The sequence below is a fragment of the Callorhinus ursinus genome, unplaced genomic scaffold, assembly GCF_003265705.2.
Source record: "Callorhinus ursinus isolate GAN/ISIS: 27379988/994484 unplaced genomic scaffold, GSC_fseal_2.0 scaffold30, whole genome shotgun sequence".
Lineage (NCBI taxonomy): Eukaryota > Metazoa > Chordata > Mammalia > Carnivora > Otariidae > Callorhinus > Callorhinus ursinus.
This window is the reverse complement of record NW_027397092.1, coordinates 19,197,574-19,212,604: the sequence shown is the minus strand read 5'-3', so window position 1 is coordinate 19,212,604 and position 15,031 is coordinate 19,197,574. Positions and strand designations below refer to the sequence as shown.

Genomic DNA, 15,031 nt, shown 5'->3' with positions numbered 1-15,031 from the left:
CACACACACACACACACACACACACACACACACAAATACACACAAATGCTACCTTCTGATTCTCTTTGGAATCCCTGGTTCCTCTGAGGCCCAGGACAGGCCGACTGGAGAGCTTTGCTGTGGCCCATGAGTGAGGCCCCGGAGCCTCAGGTTGACAGCTCGGCAGGTTTCAGACTCTTGCCGCTCATCTCCTGAAAAGGTGAGATGTGGGCCAGTGGATTCTGGGCCCCCCGGGGGAATTGGAGGAAAATGCGGCACAGTCAGGATGCAGGAAACTCTGAGCAATCACTCTCCGATTGGGGTTGATTGGGTTAAGGCTTTCCAGAATGGTGTAAAACAGTTCTGAACTCCGTGAACTGCTGATGGAAGCCCGATGCATTGAAAGAAATACAATAAACAGTTTGCTCGTCATGTTGTTGGCTTTATAGCAAATATCTGTTTTCTCCTTGGGATTACGTGAACATTTGCTTTCCTTTGATTTCTGGTTGTTATTTTCAATCTTTCTTTTGTTAGCAGAGATGCTTCAAACGGCTCCAGAGAAGCCCCCCGACTCTTGCCTTTGCAAGGTTTGTGTTTAGAGCTTGGCGCAGCCTCCACACGTCACCTGTTAGCTGTTAGGCATCTAATTCTGTAAGCCATGACTTCATCTCCCTCAAGGAAGATAGACGGAATGCTTCCATACAACAGATATGGTTCAGTTCAAGATGTTTGGGGTGGGCGGGGGAGGGAGACTCTAAGCCTCTGGTCTCTGGGTGAACTTGGAAAGGAGACCTGTCAAAGGTATTCACGTTCAGACAGCTGGTCTGTAGCTGAAAACGCTTCCAAGTAATGCCATTATTCACGGCCGTGGGCATTTTGTCAAGCGGCCTTCAAGCAATCATGCTCCGTGGGCCTGGGGAATGGTGGGCCCAGGGGTGTCTCGGTAGTGCTTGCTGCTCGGAGGAGAGAATAAGGTTGCCTCGCTGGCCCCGGTCACTACAGATAACGGATCCAGTGGCTCCCTACTTGCCGGACTGGCCCTGGCCAGGAGTCGGAACCAGAGATATTTGGGTGTTTTGCAAGTTAGATCTTAAAAAAGATCTTAAAAAAAGAAATAGCTCATAAGCTGGCCGGTGTTGCTCATCATTCAGTTTGTCCCCGTGCAGTTTATCATTGGGAACCTTCCCACACTTACAGTCCTCTCCAGAGCTGACCCCAAGTGCTCTGGACCCCAAACCTGTCCACTGTTGGTCATTGGTAACAAAACTATTCCTGTCGCTGGCCAGTAAGACTTGGCTTGAGCCGGTGGAGAACCTGGTGAGGGGTCTGTTTCTTCTTTCCTAACTGCTCTTGCCCAGTTTCCTCCTGTGGTTTCTTGCAGATTCCATTTGTTTTGGTTGTAGCCCCTAGGGCTGTGGCTCCTGAAAGCTCCCTCCAAGGGAGAATCCAACCAAGCACTGAGCTCTGGAAACCGTGAAAAGGACTTGCGTCTGTAGGTCTGGTGCTTTCCCGATTCTCTTTCCCAGAATCCTTTTCCCTTAATCCAGGCAGGTGTTAAGAGATGCATAAAACCTTCTAAAATTCAAGATGAATCAGGTGTAAGAAGCCCTCCCTTGCAGGAAGGCATGGGTTCCATGCAAGTGGAGGCATAGCTGAAGCTGGCTCTGGCTTTCCCAGGGGGCTGCCCCCTTGCTTGTGGCCCTGTGGGCCCTTCCCACCGGGTGTGTGGGGTGGGGCGGTGGCAGGAACCGTGCACAACCCTGAGCCTGGGGCTTCTATGACCCTGCCATTGCTGTCATTCGCAGAGGTGAGGATCAGTTACTAGGAAGGGAAGTGAATGAGGAAATTCCTTGGAGGGGGCCTGTGCCCTGCCCCCGTTCCTCACAGCCAGCACCCTCTCCCCGTCCAGAGCCGAGGGGAACTGTTCCGTCCTGCCGAGCAGCTGGTGTCGCCCACCTCCCCTCTCCCTCGGCAGCAGGCAGCCCTCTCCTGGCCAGGAAAGCCCCTGTGATGGCTGATGCCAAAACGGGCCTGATGACGAGAGGTGGGCACTCCTGAAGACCTGGCAATGGCTGAGCTCGTGCTCTGGGTTCCTGCCTTTCTTCACTGTCAGATGCAGCTTCCATCTTTCTGGGCTGCTTAAAGCACCCCAGCTCTCTGCCACCAGATGTGTCCCAGACGGCCAGGCGTGGAACATGCTTCTCATAAAAGGTGTGCCTCTGAGGTGCTCTGTCTCGCGTGTGTCCCTGGACAAAGGAGTTGCTATGGTAACTGCCCTCTGAAAAACACGCAGGAATAAGCAGAAGATCGGGCTCTTGCTCACCGAGCTGCAGTGTGGCTCTGGGCCCCTCTTTGTTAGCCCCACTTGACACCCCCTCGCCCCACAGGTGGAGCTGAGGGCCCACCCTTGGGCGGTAGAGGGCGGGAGGGCCAGTCCTCTGGGCGTGTCCAGATGGAAGGCGAGCTGGGGTTTGCAGCAAGAGCGGAGCCGTGGGTTTCCCTGCTCCTCGGTGAAGAAGGCAGAGGAATGAGACCCCCGCCCAGCTCTTTCCGAGGAGCTGCAAGGCTCCTCGTCCCACCTGACACCGACCCCTCAGGGGCACTCCCGGGTGGATCCAGGCCCAGTTAGCAGTAGGTGAGCACACTCCTGGAGAGCTCCCAAGTGGAGAAACTGGGCCGTTGAGGTTTCAGCCACAGAGGAAGAGCCTGGGGGCTGGGCGGGCGGTCGGGGAAGAAAAGCTCTTGGAGTGAGGGGGTTGTTGGAGACTTGATCTCCAGATTCCTGAGCCCTGGGTGCTCCTCACAGGTCACTCCTGTGCTTTATGTCCTTGTGTCACAGGCCGTCTGTGTCCCACCCAAATGAGCGGCCCAAGGCCACTCGGAGTTGCGGTGACCCCTCCCCTCCCTCCGGGCCTTTGTGTCCATCACTGTGCTCAGAACAAGTTAAAGGAGCAGTGCCTAAAATAAGACCACAGCTTCTCCCCACAGTGGCCATGTACCTTCTCTGCGAGAGAGCCTTTCACTACCACTCCCGGCAGTAAGAGGAAACAAGCCACGTCCACTTGCCTGAGAAACCGTAATTTCCCATGAGCATGCCAGAGGGGTGGGCTGAGGGCACCCTTGTGGGTGTCTGTCTAATGAAGGCCACGTAGAGCATTAGCGTGTTACTGGGAAAAGGTGGTAATCCACCAGACTCCTCCTGTACATTCTGGCTCTGCAGACACTGGCCCATGTTTCCCTGTGGCCCCAGAAAGCAGGGGATGGTGAGGAGGTGAGGGGATAGTGGAGGCCAGGGGGGATGGCAGATGGCCACAACTCTGTGGTCGCACCTGCTCCTCCCTGGCCCCCTGGGCCCCCCCCAGAACTGCTATGGCTAGCTCTCTTCTCTGCCTTTACCCCTCGAGGCTGTGCTCACATCAGGTGAGGCTCCTACTGTAGCTTCCTCCCCAGCCATGGGCAGGACCATAGTGTGGCAGGTGTGGTGCATCCTCCAGGAGTGAAGGAGGAAGAAGCCCAGGCTGGGCCCATTTCTGCATCATGGCATCTGGCGCTTAGGGTCACTTGGGCATATCCCAGGCACCCTTTCCTGCTTGGCCAAGATAGGTCCGTCTCTGCTGGACGTTGGAGCACACTGCCACCGTCACTTACAGGGAAGCTTCAGTGGAACCGGCAGGTGGGCCGTCTCCCCCTCCATCTGCACTCAGGCTGCAGGGGGAACAGTCCTGTTGAGATTAACGGCTAAGGGTGGGAAATGTACTGGTTCTCACCCTGACCTCACAGGGCCTCCCTCCAGTGATTCTCAAATGGGAAATTCAAGGTGAGGGACTCTGGCCTGGGAGTGCCACGTAGGCATGGGCCTACGTGGCCCATCAGTGTCATCAGTGACGTGATTACTGCCTTGGGTTCCTAGTGGAAACCTGTGCCAGGTGTGACTGGTTCCCACCACTGCCACTAGGAACGGGAGTAGCCAAGCAGTTGTTCAGTGTTCTACACCGTCGGTACTGCATCAGACCCAGCCGCTAGCACTCCTTCATGTGCGCTATGTAATCCTGTCCAGTTTAAATACGGGATCTGTTCCTTACTTTATAATGATTCTGAGTTCTGACTTTGCTGGAGATCTTTAGTACTGACAACCCGGAATACAAGGAATTCTTCAGTACCAAGAGGCGGTCGGGCCTGAGCCTGGTCCCCAGGGGAGTGGTCCTAGGCAGGGCGGTGGCACGGGTGGCACGGGCAGAATTGCTGATGTGGGGAGGGGAGTGTAAGATACGTTCTAGGACAATCTGGGTTAAGAAAAATGAGGAAAGGTTGATGTCGACATTTCCCAAGAGAACTATGCTGCGGAGGTGGAAAAACTCTCTTGCCAAAGGGCACTTGCTATTTCTGCCCATCTTTGGTGCTGTGGAAGAGCCGTCGTCCTATCCCGTGAGGGCTTGCTCTGAAGGCCGGGCAAATGAACCCGAGAGTTTTTAAAATGTTTTACAGTGTTGGGGCGCCTGGATGGCTCTATTGGTTAAGCGTCTGCCTTCGGTTCAGGTCATGATCCCAGGGTCCTGGGATCGAGTCCCGCATCAGGCTCCCTGCTCCCTCTCCCTCTGCGCCTCCCCTGCTTGTGTGTGCTCTCTCTCTCTCATAAAATCTTAGAAAGTTCTACAGTGTCAAGCATACAGAATGCTGAATGAGGGACACTTACATCGCACCCCTAGATTTAATAGCACTTAACATATCACCACATTGGCTTTACTCTGTGGAGTTTGTTGCAAGTATTTGAGAGTAAATAGCAGACGTCAAAATCCTTCAGCCCCTAGTATTTAGGCACGTATCTCCTGTAAACAGGGTTCTCTCCAGAGTAGTGACATTATGGTCACACCCAAGAAAATTAATAATCCTTTAGTATCTAATATGCAGTCTATGTTCAGATCTCAGTTTTGTCCAGAATGACTTTTATAGCTCACTTTTCTTTTTTTTTTCATTTTTTTTGTAATCAGTATCCCATCAAGCATTGCTAGGTTTGGTACGTTGTGTTTGGTTGTTAGGCTTCTTCAGCCTGTTCTATTGCATCCTGCCTCTTTCTCTTTATGTTTTTAGGATGTTGACTTGGTGGAATCCCGTCATATGCTTTTAGTTTTGAGTCTGAATATCTAGGTGTTCGATGTTGCTTTTGTCAACAGAGATTGGCCAAGCCCCTGCCGTCCCAGAAACGCAGGCATGACCCGCTGCTCAGGATGCACGGCTCACTTTCGGGGCCGCATGCACTGCTGGCTCTGCAGGGTTGGTCCTGGTGGCGTGTGGAGGGCTGACTGCAGGCAGCCTGTTGTGGGAAACAGGGTCACGTGTGCGCTCCACCACTTCTTACTGGGGGACCTCCATGTTTTCATCTCCAAAACAAAGGGGATGGAGCGGAGGGGCCTCCTGGTCCCATTCAACACCTGTGCGACTCAGCTCAGAGTGTGATGGGGCAGAGCACCTGCAGCTTCATGCCTCGGGGTAGCTGCTTCCTGAGGCTGCTGCCCGTGCCCAGGGCCGTGAACGTGGGGCCCGGGAGGTTGCCTGAGATTCTCTTGACGCTCTCACCTGACCGGATGCTCTCCCACTCTGCTCCCTGCAGCTGAGATTCTGGAACTGGCGGGCAATGCAGCAAGAGACAACAAGAAGGGACGGGTCACGCCCCGACACATCCTGCTGGCTGTGGCCAACGACGAGGAGCTGAATCAGGTATGGGGCACTCTTCTCCCTCCCCTGCCAGACGCTTGGGCAGGCAGTCCTGCTGCCCGAGAGACACAGGGAAGTTGGCATTTGGCTGGCTGTCAGAGGTATGCACTGCGTTTTGGACTATTAGCAGCTTCTCTGACCCCCCATGCCAGTTTTTCCTCAAGGCTTTATTTGGGGACAGGAGGGAATGAAACAAGGTATTTGGCCCTCCCTGGAGGAAAGATAGTGAAGTTTCACTGGAGTGAGGGACTCTGAGGACCTGCTCCCTGTATACTGAGCATGAGTCCTGTCAGCATCCTTGGAGATGCCGTGGAGGAAGGAGCTCGACCAAGCAAAGCAAGAATGTGAATGGGCAGGGCAGACTTCTTGAAGGTCAGAGACAGGGTAGATAGGCTAACCATCTGCTACCTTGATTTTCCTGCAAGCTGCTAAAAGGAGTCACCATAGCCAGCGGGGGGGTGTTACCAAACATCCACCCGGAGCTGCTAGCAAAGAAACGAGGATCCAAAGGGAAGTTGGAAGCCATCATCACGCCACCCCCAGCCAAAAAGGCCAAGTCTCCATCCCAGAAGAAGCCCGTGTCTAAGAAAGCAGGAGGCAAGAAAGGGGCCCGGAAATCCAAGGTACGTGATTGGGCAGGTGTATGTGGGTTGGGGCAGGGCAGGTGCAGGTCGGTGAGGTCATGAGTGGCTCCCTCCTGCTGAGGGCTTATCCAAGGACTAAGGAACGTGTGGGAGCTGCTTGCAGAGAGGCTAGCCCAGCTCCAGTGACCAGAATCTGAGCGAAAAACTGGATTCCTGCAGGCAAGGGGGATGTGGGGAGGAGGCTGGGGCAGATAGCCCCAGACTGGAAGGACCCCATTCCTGGCCTGCCAGGCAGAGGCTTACACCTCTGGGAAGGGACCTGGGTGGTGTAGGAGCTTTCCTGTGTTGGGGCGGCTGCCATCGAGTCCTACCTGAGGGCGCTGGCTGCCTACTTGCCCCTGACGCTCTCAGAACTCTCACTATGTTGCCATGCCTGCATGTCCTCTGAGCATCTTCAAGGAAGGATGGTTCAGGCAGTTAGCTCTTCAGAATGGTTGCCTTGTTAAGGAAGAAAACAGAGAAATTCAGATGCTCCTGCCAGTCCCAGCTTGGACTGAGATGAGGTCCCAGGTGCCGATCTTTTTGTGGCGAGTGAAGTGCTCTCAGTAGTGTGACCTAATGTCTTCGTGGGTGGGGCAGGCCGGCTAATCCCCAGCCCCGATCCTCGTGGTGGAGGAGCGGCAGCCCAGCCTTGGGAGGTCTGGGCCTGCGGGTGGTTGCGCTCCCTTGTCTGAGCAACGGCGGGAGGCCCCAGAGCAACTGGAACAGGTGTTCTGTGTTCCTGCCTCACTGGACCCAGCCTCTGAGCTCTTGTCACAGCCTCCAGGGCCAACCAGCCAGGGACCGGACAGTGAGAGCTCCTTTTAACAAAATGGAATCTTAAGCTGTCCTGCTCCCCCCTGCCCTGGGGCAGCCCCTCAGGTTTGATCCTTCTGGTCTCCAGCCAGACTAGGTGGAAATTACCTCTGGCAGAAGGTGACCTGCCTATTTTGTGAGACCCTCAGTAGTAGCTCCTTAGAGATGCCTTGTGGGTCAGATGCAGTGTCAGCACATTCTTCCCACCAGAACCCAAAGCCTTTGCCCATTTGAGATGGTGAGGACACCTTGCCAGGCCAGGCTGCAGGAGCACTGCCCTTGCACCCCACTCCCGTCCACCCTCCCAGCATGTCCCCCCACCCTGAGCTGGTCCACAAGCAGGCCTCCAGCCCCCCAACTTCCTATCTACACTGTTTGCCAGCCTTTGGTAGTTGAGGTGGAAGAAGCTGTAGTTTTTGTACATGCTGCTGGGTGTGAACAAATGCTTCCCTGAAAACAACAAAATCTGAAATCATCTTGCCCACAGGCCACCGCCCTGCCCCAACCCCCTAGCTGAGAATCACTCCCAACTCTCTGAGAGAGAACCCTGTAACTGAAGAGTGTCCTGGAAGTTTTTTCCAGCTCCGTACACCCCACCTAGCTCACAAGTCCTAGGGGGAGGCTCACGGCCAGGCGGGGATGTTGCAGAATGCTCCCTTACTCGTTCCTGCCAAGTATAAAATTAGCAGATTGAACTGTTTCTCTCTCTCCTTTCAACATTTACATTTGCGGGGAGGAACAGGGCGACAGGGAAGGCAGGGGGACGTGCCTGTGCAAGCCTTTCAAAGTGTTAGAAGATGAAGATGCCAGGTCCCTCATCTCTGGACCACAGGCCCCAGGAAGCTGGCTGCCCGCAGAGCAGGGCCCTTGGTGCTTGGCTTAGTGTTCCTCCAGCTGTGGCCCGAGCGTGGCCCTTGTTCATGCAGACCCACTGCTTACTGACGTGGAGTAGCCCCTCTGTGTGCCTCGGGCAACCCTGGGCTGAACCCTGCTCCTGTCACCGCTGATCTTCCCCGAGTAGGAATTGTCTGACGGCTTTTTGGCCTTCCCACTTTACCAAACGCTAGGAATGCTGTTTCTTTCTTTTTGGACTGGAAATGAAGGGGGTGTGTGTGTGTGTCTGTGTCTGTCTGTCTGTAGCTCTAGTAGCTATATTTGGAACTCACTGTTTCTAATAACCATACGCCAATAATCACTCAAACACTCAGCTTTCCCCTTGATTACAAAAGCAGGAAGTCTGTTATGGTGGTCTGTTTTTCTTCCACACAATAAAACACATTGTCTGCTTACTGTACCAGTATTTGGCTAACATTAAACCCTGGGGGAAGCTGAAATTGGAACCGTGAACAGCTAATTTTCAAAACATTTGTTTAATGTAAATTGTGGTGTCAGCTCCCAGAAACAGCAGAGGACCTGCATCTCCAGGTTTAAGTGGAATGCTCTGAAAATAACCTTTCCAGAGACATGAGGAGAAAGCCTTAGTAACATGCTAAAGCACTTGGAGTAAAAGGGAGTTGGTATTTTTCAAGTGTCAACACTTGAATTCCAAATCATAATTTTCCCCCCAATTCGATGTAATTGGGAGGTTTTGAAAGTCTCCAGTTGTGACAACCGAGTCAGCTATCGTGGAACCAGAGAGAGGAGACAGCAGAACCCACTGGGGCTGTGAGTCCAGGGCCCTGATGGTGCCTTGGGGCTCCTCCTGCCTACTTGGGTGGCCTCAGGCAAGTCTGGGCCTCAGTTTACCCCCTCCCATAAAAATGATGGGGTCCATTCCAGGCTCACATTTCAATGACTGAATCTTTGCACTGTGTTTGTGCCTCAGTAATGTGTGTAAGAGTGGGGATGGTACAAAGGGGGGTGCTGTAAGAATTCTCAGCACAGCGCCCCCTGCCTCCCCAGAGCAGTCTCTGTAATGAACATCTCTGCACCTTGCAGAAAGTCTATGCGTGGAAAAGCATAGAGATCCGTAAAGCCCTCCTCGTCGTCCCTGCCTTTAGATATAAACACATATAAAAGATGCTACCCACTGTTTCGGCAGGGTGGCACAGTGGTGAAGGGTGCCAGCTTACTTGGCTTTGCAATCTAATTGCCATTTTCTGGCTGCATGACCTTAGTGAGTGACTTAATTTCTCTGGTAGCTCCGTCTCCTCATCTGTGAAATGGAGACCGAACACAGGGTGCTTGGGAGGCTTAGGAGAAAATGCGGTCAAGTCCTTACGACAGTGCCTGGCGCACACCTTCACGGCTGTTCTGACCCCCTTGTTCTGCCCCTCTCAGCATAGAGCTGGCTCTCGAGAATTCCATGGTGTGGTTCTGGTGCCCTAGATAGTACGCAAAACCGTTTTAACCAGTTCTCTGCGAATGAACTTGCGGTTATTCTGAGCGTTCCGACCAACAGTGCCACAGGGACCCTAACTGTATGTGGGTGTCCATGTTCCTGGATCTGTAGGACAGAGTCCCCAACGGCAGCTTACTGCAGCAGACAGATTTCTGAGGGCTGTTGCTCACGTACAGAGCATGTTTTCCCGTTCAGAAATTTCTAACTCTGCCGCCTCCTTTTAACAGTTAACACCAAAGCTGTTGAAAGAAGATGCCTGCATTTAGTCAGTAGCCATGCATCTGCATGTGCTCCTCATTCCTCTTGCTGGTGAGGGTACGGCAGTGAAAGCAGGCCCTTGCCCTCTGTGGGTGCTTGCTGAGCTTTGGGCTAGTGAGGGGGGCGGAGTCAGTACAGAAGGGGTGTTGGGGGGAAGCGGGTGCCGTGACAGAAACACAGCAGGGATGCCAGAGGCAGCCTTACTTTACAGAGGCGGTCGGGTGAGGCTTCTCTGGTAAGGTGACACTGGAACAGAGAGGCCTTCGAGAGTAAGTTGTCTGGGCATTCAAGTGACTGGCGGGAAAGCGCTTGTGACAGAGGACCAACCAGCCTGCCTGTCCCCTCCCAGAGAGAACCTGACAGGACTTGGATGTGAGGTTTCCGATGTTCCTATAACACGCACACCTCTGGCAGTTAGAGAAGTTTCAGAACCCTTCGTAAGATTAGGTTTTCAAATGCATAAAATACTGAAGGTTCGAAGGAAGCCATTTATGCTTAAATCGTCCACATTAAGACCCCTTGTCAGATTATTTACTGAGAGCCATAGGATAATCTTTAGGGGATCTGCAAGAAGACCGTTTTTGCCAGAAGTCTGGATTAAAAAATTCTCTCACCTAGGATTTTTCTGGTTTCTTTGTTTTTTCATTTTAATTCCAGTTAGTTAACATACAGTGTTCTGTTAGTCTCAGGTGTACAATATAGTGATTCAGTCTCACCCAGGACTTTTCAAACATAAACCCGTATAACCCTCCAACTGAACTCCACCCCCATGTGGAAATCACCCCCTGAGTCATGAAGATATGCTTGCTTCCTCCTGCCTGGCAGGAAGCCCACGATGAATTTTGTTGAGTACCTGTTTCTTTTTTGAGAGAGAAATATTTAAACTGAAAATTGAGTGATGAATGTTTGGGTAAGGGATGCCAGAGAAAGACATTGGTTATTGTGTGAAGCTGCCATCCTTGCAAAATCTTGCTGGCCTTTTATTGAGCTTCCTAGCAGGTCTGACATCTGGGTGAAAGAGACTGGACATAGGTCATCTTGGGTTGATGATTTCACATAAGGCTTTTTGGACACTCAGCCCTGCCTGTTCTTAAATAGGTCTCCCTCTGACTCTTGACTGAATAGAAGCTGGGTGCAGGTACAATACATGGGAGCTTTTGGATTTGTAGAATAATATTAAATTCCCCGAAGTCAGTCATTTTGGAGATGGACAAAGAGTATTGCTTGCTAGCTTTTTCCCCTCTTGCCAGGGTCTGAAAAAAATCTTACCAGCTACTGTCACCATTTCATAGAAGAAAATGGCATTTGAATCAGTAAGACTGGGAAGGGAAGTAATCCCTGACTATAGCCTTGATGTAAAACCTAGGGGAACAGTTACTATGATTTGAATGTAGTGACCTCTCACGAGGCATCTGAGTGCACCTCAACTACTCTGTTGTGGGCTAGGAACCTCGCACGGCAGAGACTTGGCCAGACTGGAGAGAACCAGGAGGAATGGCTTGTCCTACACAGACAGGGTTTGGCAGCTTTCTCTCAAGGCCACTGGTTTAGCAGATCTCCCATCTTAGATTCATTTTCCCCCCAAGGAATCGAAGGCAGAGGGAAGTTAAGCAGTGTGCTCTAGGTTACGTCACTAGTAGAACCAGAAATCAAATGCAGAATTTCAGAGCTCAAACATCACGTCCCTCGTGTGTCCTATGACTGTGGACCACTTACTTGCCCTGGCAGAGGCCCCTCTGTTCTGTAGGTGGAGGGCTGACAGCCAACTGCTGTAGGGCGAGCGGGGCAATAGCTTAAAAACATTTTTATTTTTAATAACACATCTGGACTCTCTTTGAATATATTTGTGCATTCATGATACACATTCTGCTTAAAACGTCCATTTCCTATCCTCTGTAGCACTGTTTTCCAGTTTTATCGAGATATGCTTGACATACGGCATTATATACATTTAAGGTACACAGCGTAAGGACTTGACTCACATCAGTTATGAAATGGTTACCACAGTAAGTTTAGATGATATTCATTGTGTCATGTAGATACAAAAAAGGCATTTGTTTTTCTCTGTGATGAGAGCGCTTGGGACTTACTCTCTTAATAACTTTCAGATGTGCCATGCAGCATTGTTAGCTATGGTTGGGGTGCCGTGCATTACATCCCCTGTACTTCTTTATCTCATAACTGGAAGTTTATATCTTTTTTTGTAGTATTTTTTTAAAAAAGTATAGTTGACCTACAATGTTAGTTTCAGGGCGTACAGCATAGCGATTTGTCTTCTCCGTAGATTTCACTGTGTTCACCCCAAGTGTAGCTACCATCTGTCAATTGTGCAACCTTATTATAATACCATTGATTTTATTCCCTCTGCTGTACCTTTTATCCTTTTGACTTTGTAACTGGAAGCCTGTACCTCCTACGCCCCTTCACCCATTTTGCCCGCCACGCCACCCACCTCTCCTCTGGCAGCCTAATGTTCTCTGTATTTATGATTCTGTTTCTGCTTTTTGTTTTCTTCATCTCTTTGGATTTTTAGATTGCACATGTAAGTGATACCATACGATATTTGTTCTTCTCTGATTTACTTCACTTAGCATACTATCTTCTAGGTCCATCCATGTTGTTGCATATGGCAAGATCTCATCCTTTTATATGATTGAGTAATATTCCATTGTCTGTGCATGTGTATAATATATGCATATGCCACTTTATGCATTCATCTACTGATGGACACCTGGTTGCTTCTCTGTCTTGGGTATTGTAAATAATACTGCAATAAACAATAGGGGTGCATATATCTTTCCAAATTAGTGTTTTCCTTTTCTTTGGGTACATAACGAGTGGTAGAATTACTGGATCATATGGTAGCTGTATTTTTAATTTTTTGAGGATCATCCATATTGTTTTGCATAGGGGCTGCACCAATTTACATTCCCACCAACGGTGCCCAAGGGTTCATTTTTCTCCACATCCTCGCCAGCAGTTATTTCTTGTCCTTTTGATTTCAGCCATTTTGGTAGGTGTGAGGTGATAATTCAATGTGGTTTTGATTTGTGTTTCCCTGATAATTAGTGATGTTTAGCATCTTTTCATGTCTGATGGCCAACTGTATGTCATCCTTGGAAAAATGGCTGTTCATGAAACCCACTTTATTGAGAGTTTTTATCATGAATGGATGTTGAATTTTGTCACATGCTTTTTTTTTTTTGCATCTTTTGATCCTCTCGATCATATAATAGTTATCCTTCATTGTGTTGATGTGGTACATCATGTTGTTTGATGTGCAAATATTGAACCATCCTTGCATCGCCAGAATAAATCCCACTTGATCGTGGTAAATGATCTTTTTAACGTATTCTTGAATGCAATTTGCTAATATTTTGTTGAGGATTTTTTATCTGTGTTCATCAAGGATATTGGATTTTGGGCACCGGGACCCTGCTCCCATCCACCTGTGCTACCAAAGTTTTGGGGAAATGTAAACCATGGCACTAACCAGTTCCTCTGACCTGGAGAGAGTTCCAGCAGCTCCCTGCCATTTGGTGGAGTTCTAGGGCTGGATCTTTTATACTCTAGCTGCTCTCTTAAACCAAGGCTATTTTTTTCAGTGCCCCAAGGTAGAGAAATCTGCTCCTCAGTGCCTCGGTTACTTCCCACCACAGTTCACAGCAGCAAGGGTGGGGGTTCCCTTCATTATCATGTCTCCCTCTCTTTCGCTGTTTGTTCTCTATGTGGTCTCTTTATCTTTTGTTAGTAGAAGCTGTTGTCAGCCCTCAGTTCTTCAGAAGGAATTGCTGTATCAATAGGTGTAGATGTGGGGTGTCTGTGGTGGAGGTGAGTTCAGGGTCTTCCGCTATCACCATCTTGAACTGGAACTCTAGGTGAAAGTTTGTACCTTTTGACCACTGACATCCAAGTCCCCCATAAGTACACAACTATGAATAAAAAAAGGAGATGTAGGGCCTTAGATGGAATCTGAGCAAGTTAAGGGACCTTTTTTCTGAGCAAGTTAAGGGACCTTTTTTTTTTTTTTGTCTTCATAGTACATTTAACTTCATTGCGTTGTATATATTTTTCTTTATTGTTGTGTTTGATTCATTTAAGTTATTGTATGTAGCAGATAGCACTAAGTCAGTGCATTTCATGGTTGGAATTTACCACCATGTGGTTATCCATTCTGCTCTGGAGATATTTAAGTTGTTTCCAATTTGAGGCTCCTACCAAGATTCCTGCACAAAAGTACATGCTTTTTGGTGCACACATGTTGTATTGTCTTGGGAGAATACCTTTAAGTGGAATTGTGGTATCACAGGGTATTTATATGTTCAGCTTTAGTAGAGAGTGCCAAATAGTTTTCCCGAGTGGTGGTAAAAGTATGTGGTCCCAGTGCAGCAAATGGGAATTCCAGTTCTACATCCTTGCCAAGGCAGGCTAATTTGAGAATTAAATTTTAACCATTCTAGTGGGTGTGCACTGTCTTGGTGACCAGTTAGCCTTAGCATCTGCACAAACAAATTTTGGCCCTTTGGATAATTCCTTTTGTTCTAGTGTTCTGTGCAGTTTTAAAAAAAAATAGGATTAGCTATCTATTTTAAATGAGTTACACAGTACTTCTTTTTATATTATGGATATGAATTCTTTTTTTATTGAGATATGGATATGAATTCTTTTTTTATTGAGATAGAATTGGCTTTTAACATTAAGGTCATTTGGGGCACCTGGGTGGCTCAGTTGTTGGGCCTCTGCCTTCGGCTCAGGTCATGATCCTAGCCAGGGTCCTGGGATCGAGCCCCATATCGGGCTCCCTGCTCAGCGGGAAAAGCCTGCTTCTCCCTCTCCCACTCCCCCTGCTTGTGTTCCCTCTCTCGCTGTGTCTCTCTCTGTCAAATAAATAAAATCTTTAAAAAAAAATTGGTCATTTAGGTGTACAATCTGATCATTTGATATTTGTTTTTTATTATGTTATGTTAGTCACCATACAATACATCATTAGTTTTTGATGCAGTGATCCACGATTCACTGTTTTCCTATAACACCCAGGGCTCCATGCAGTACGTGCCCTCCTTAATACCCATCACCACGCTAACCTACCCTCCCACCCCCCTCCCCTCTAAAACGCTCAGTTTGTTTCTTAGAGTCCATAGTTTCTCATGGTTCATCTCTTCCTCTAATTTCCCCCCCTTCATTTTTCCCTTCCTTCTCCTAATGTCCTTCATGCTTATGTTCCACAAATTGACTTCGCTGCTTGACTTACTTCACTTAGCATAATCTCCTCCAGTCCCATCCATGTTGATGTAAAAGTTGG

At 49.5% G+C, this 15,031-nt stretch overlaps 1 protein-coding gene across 7 annotated transcripts in view; it reads left to right on the top strand.

Moving 5' to 3' along the window:
- The window catches only part of MACROH2A1 (macroH2A.1 histone), an 87,135-nt gene that overhangs the window by 26,264 nt on the left and 45,840 nt on the right, over positions 1 to 15,031 (top strand). For all 7 annotated transcript variants that reach the window (XM_025860961.2, XM_025860957.2, XM_025860962.2 and 4 more), the window contains exons 3-4: positions 5,588 to 5,694; positions 6,117 to 6,314. In XM_025860961.2, coding sequence (XP_025716746.1) covers positions 5,588 to 5,694; positions 6,117 to 6,314 — 305 coding nt within the window. The remainder of the gene's footprint in view (positions 1 to 5,587; positions 5,695 to 6,116; positions 6,315 to 15,031) is intronic.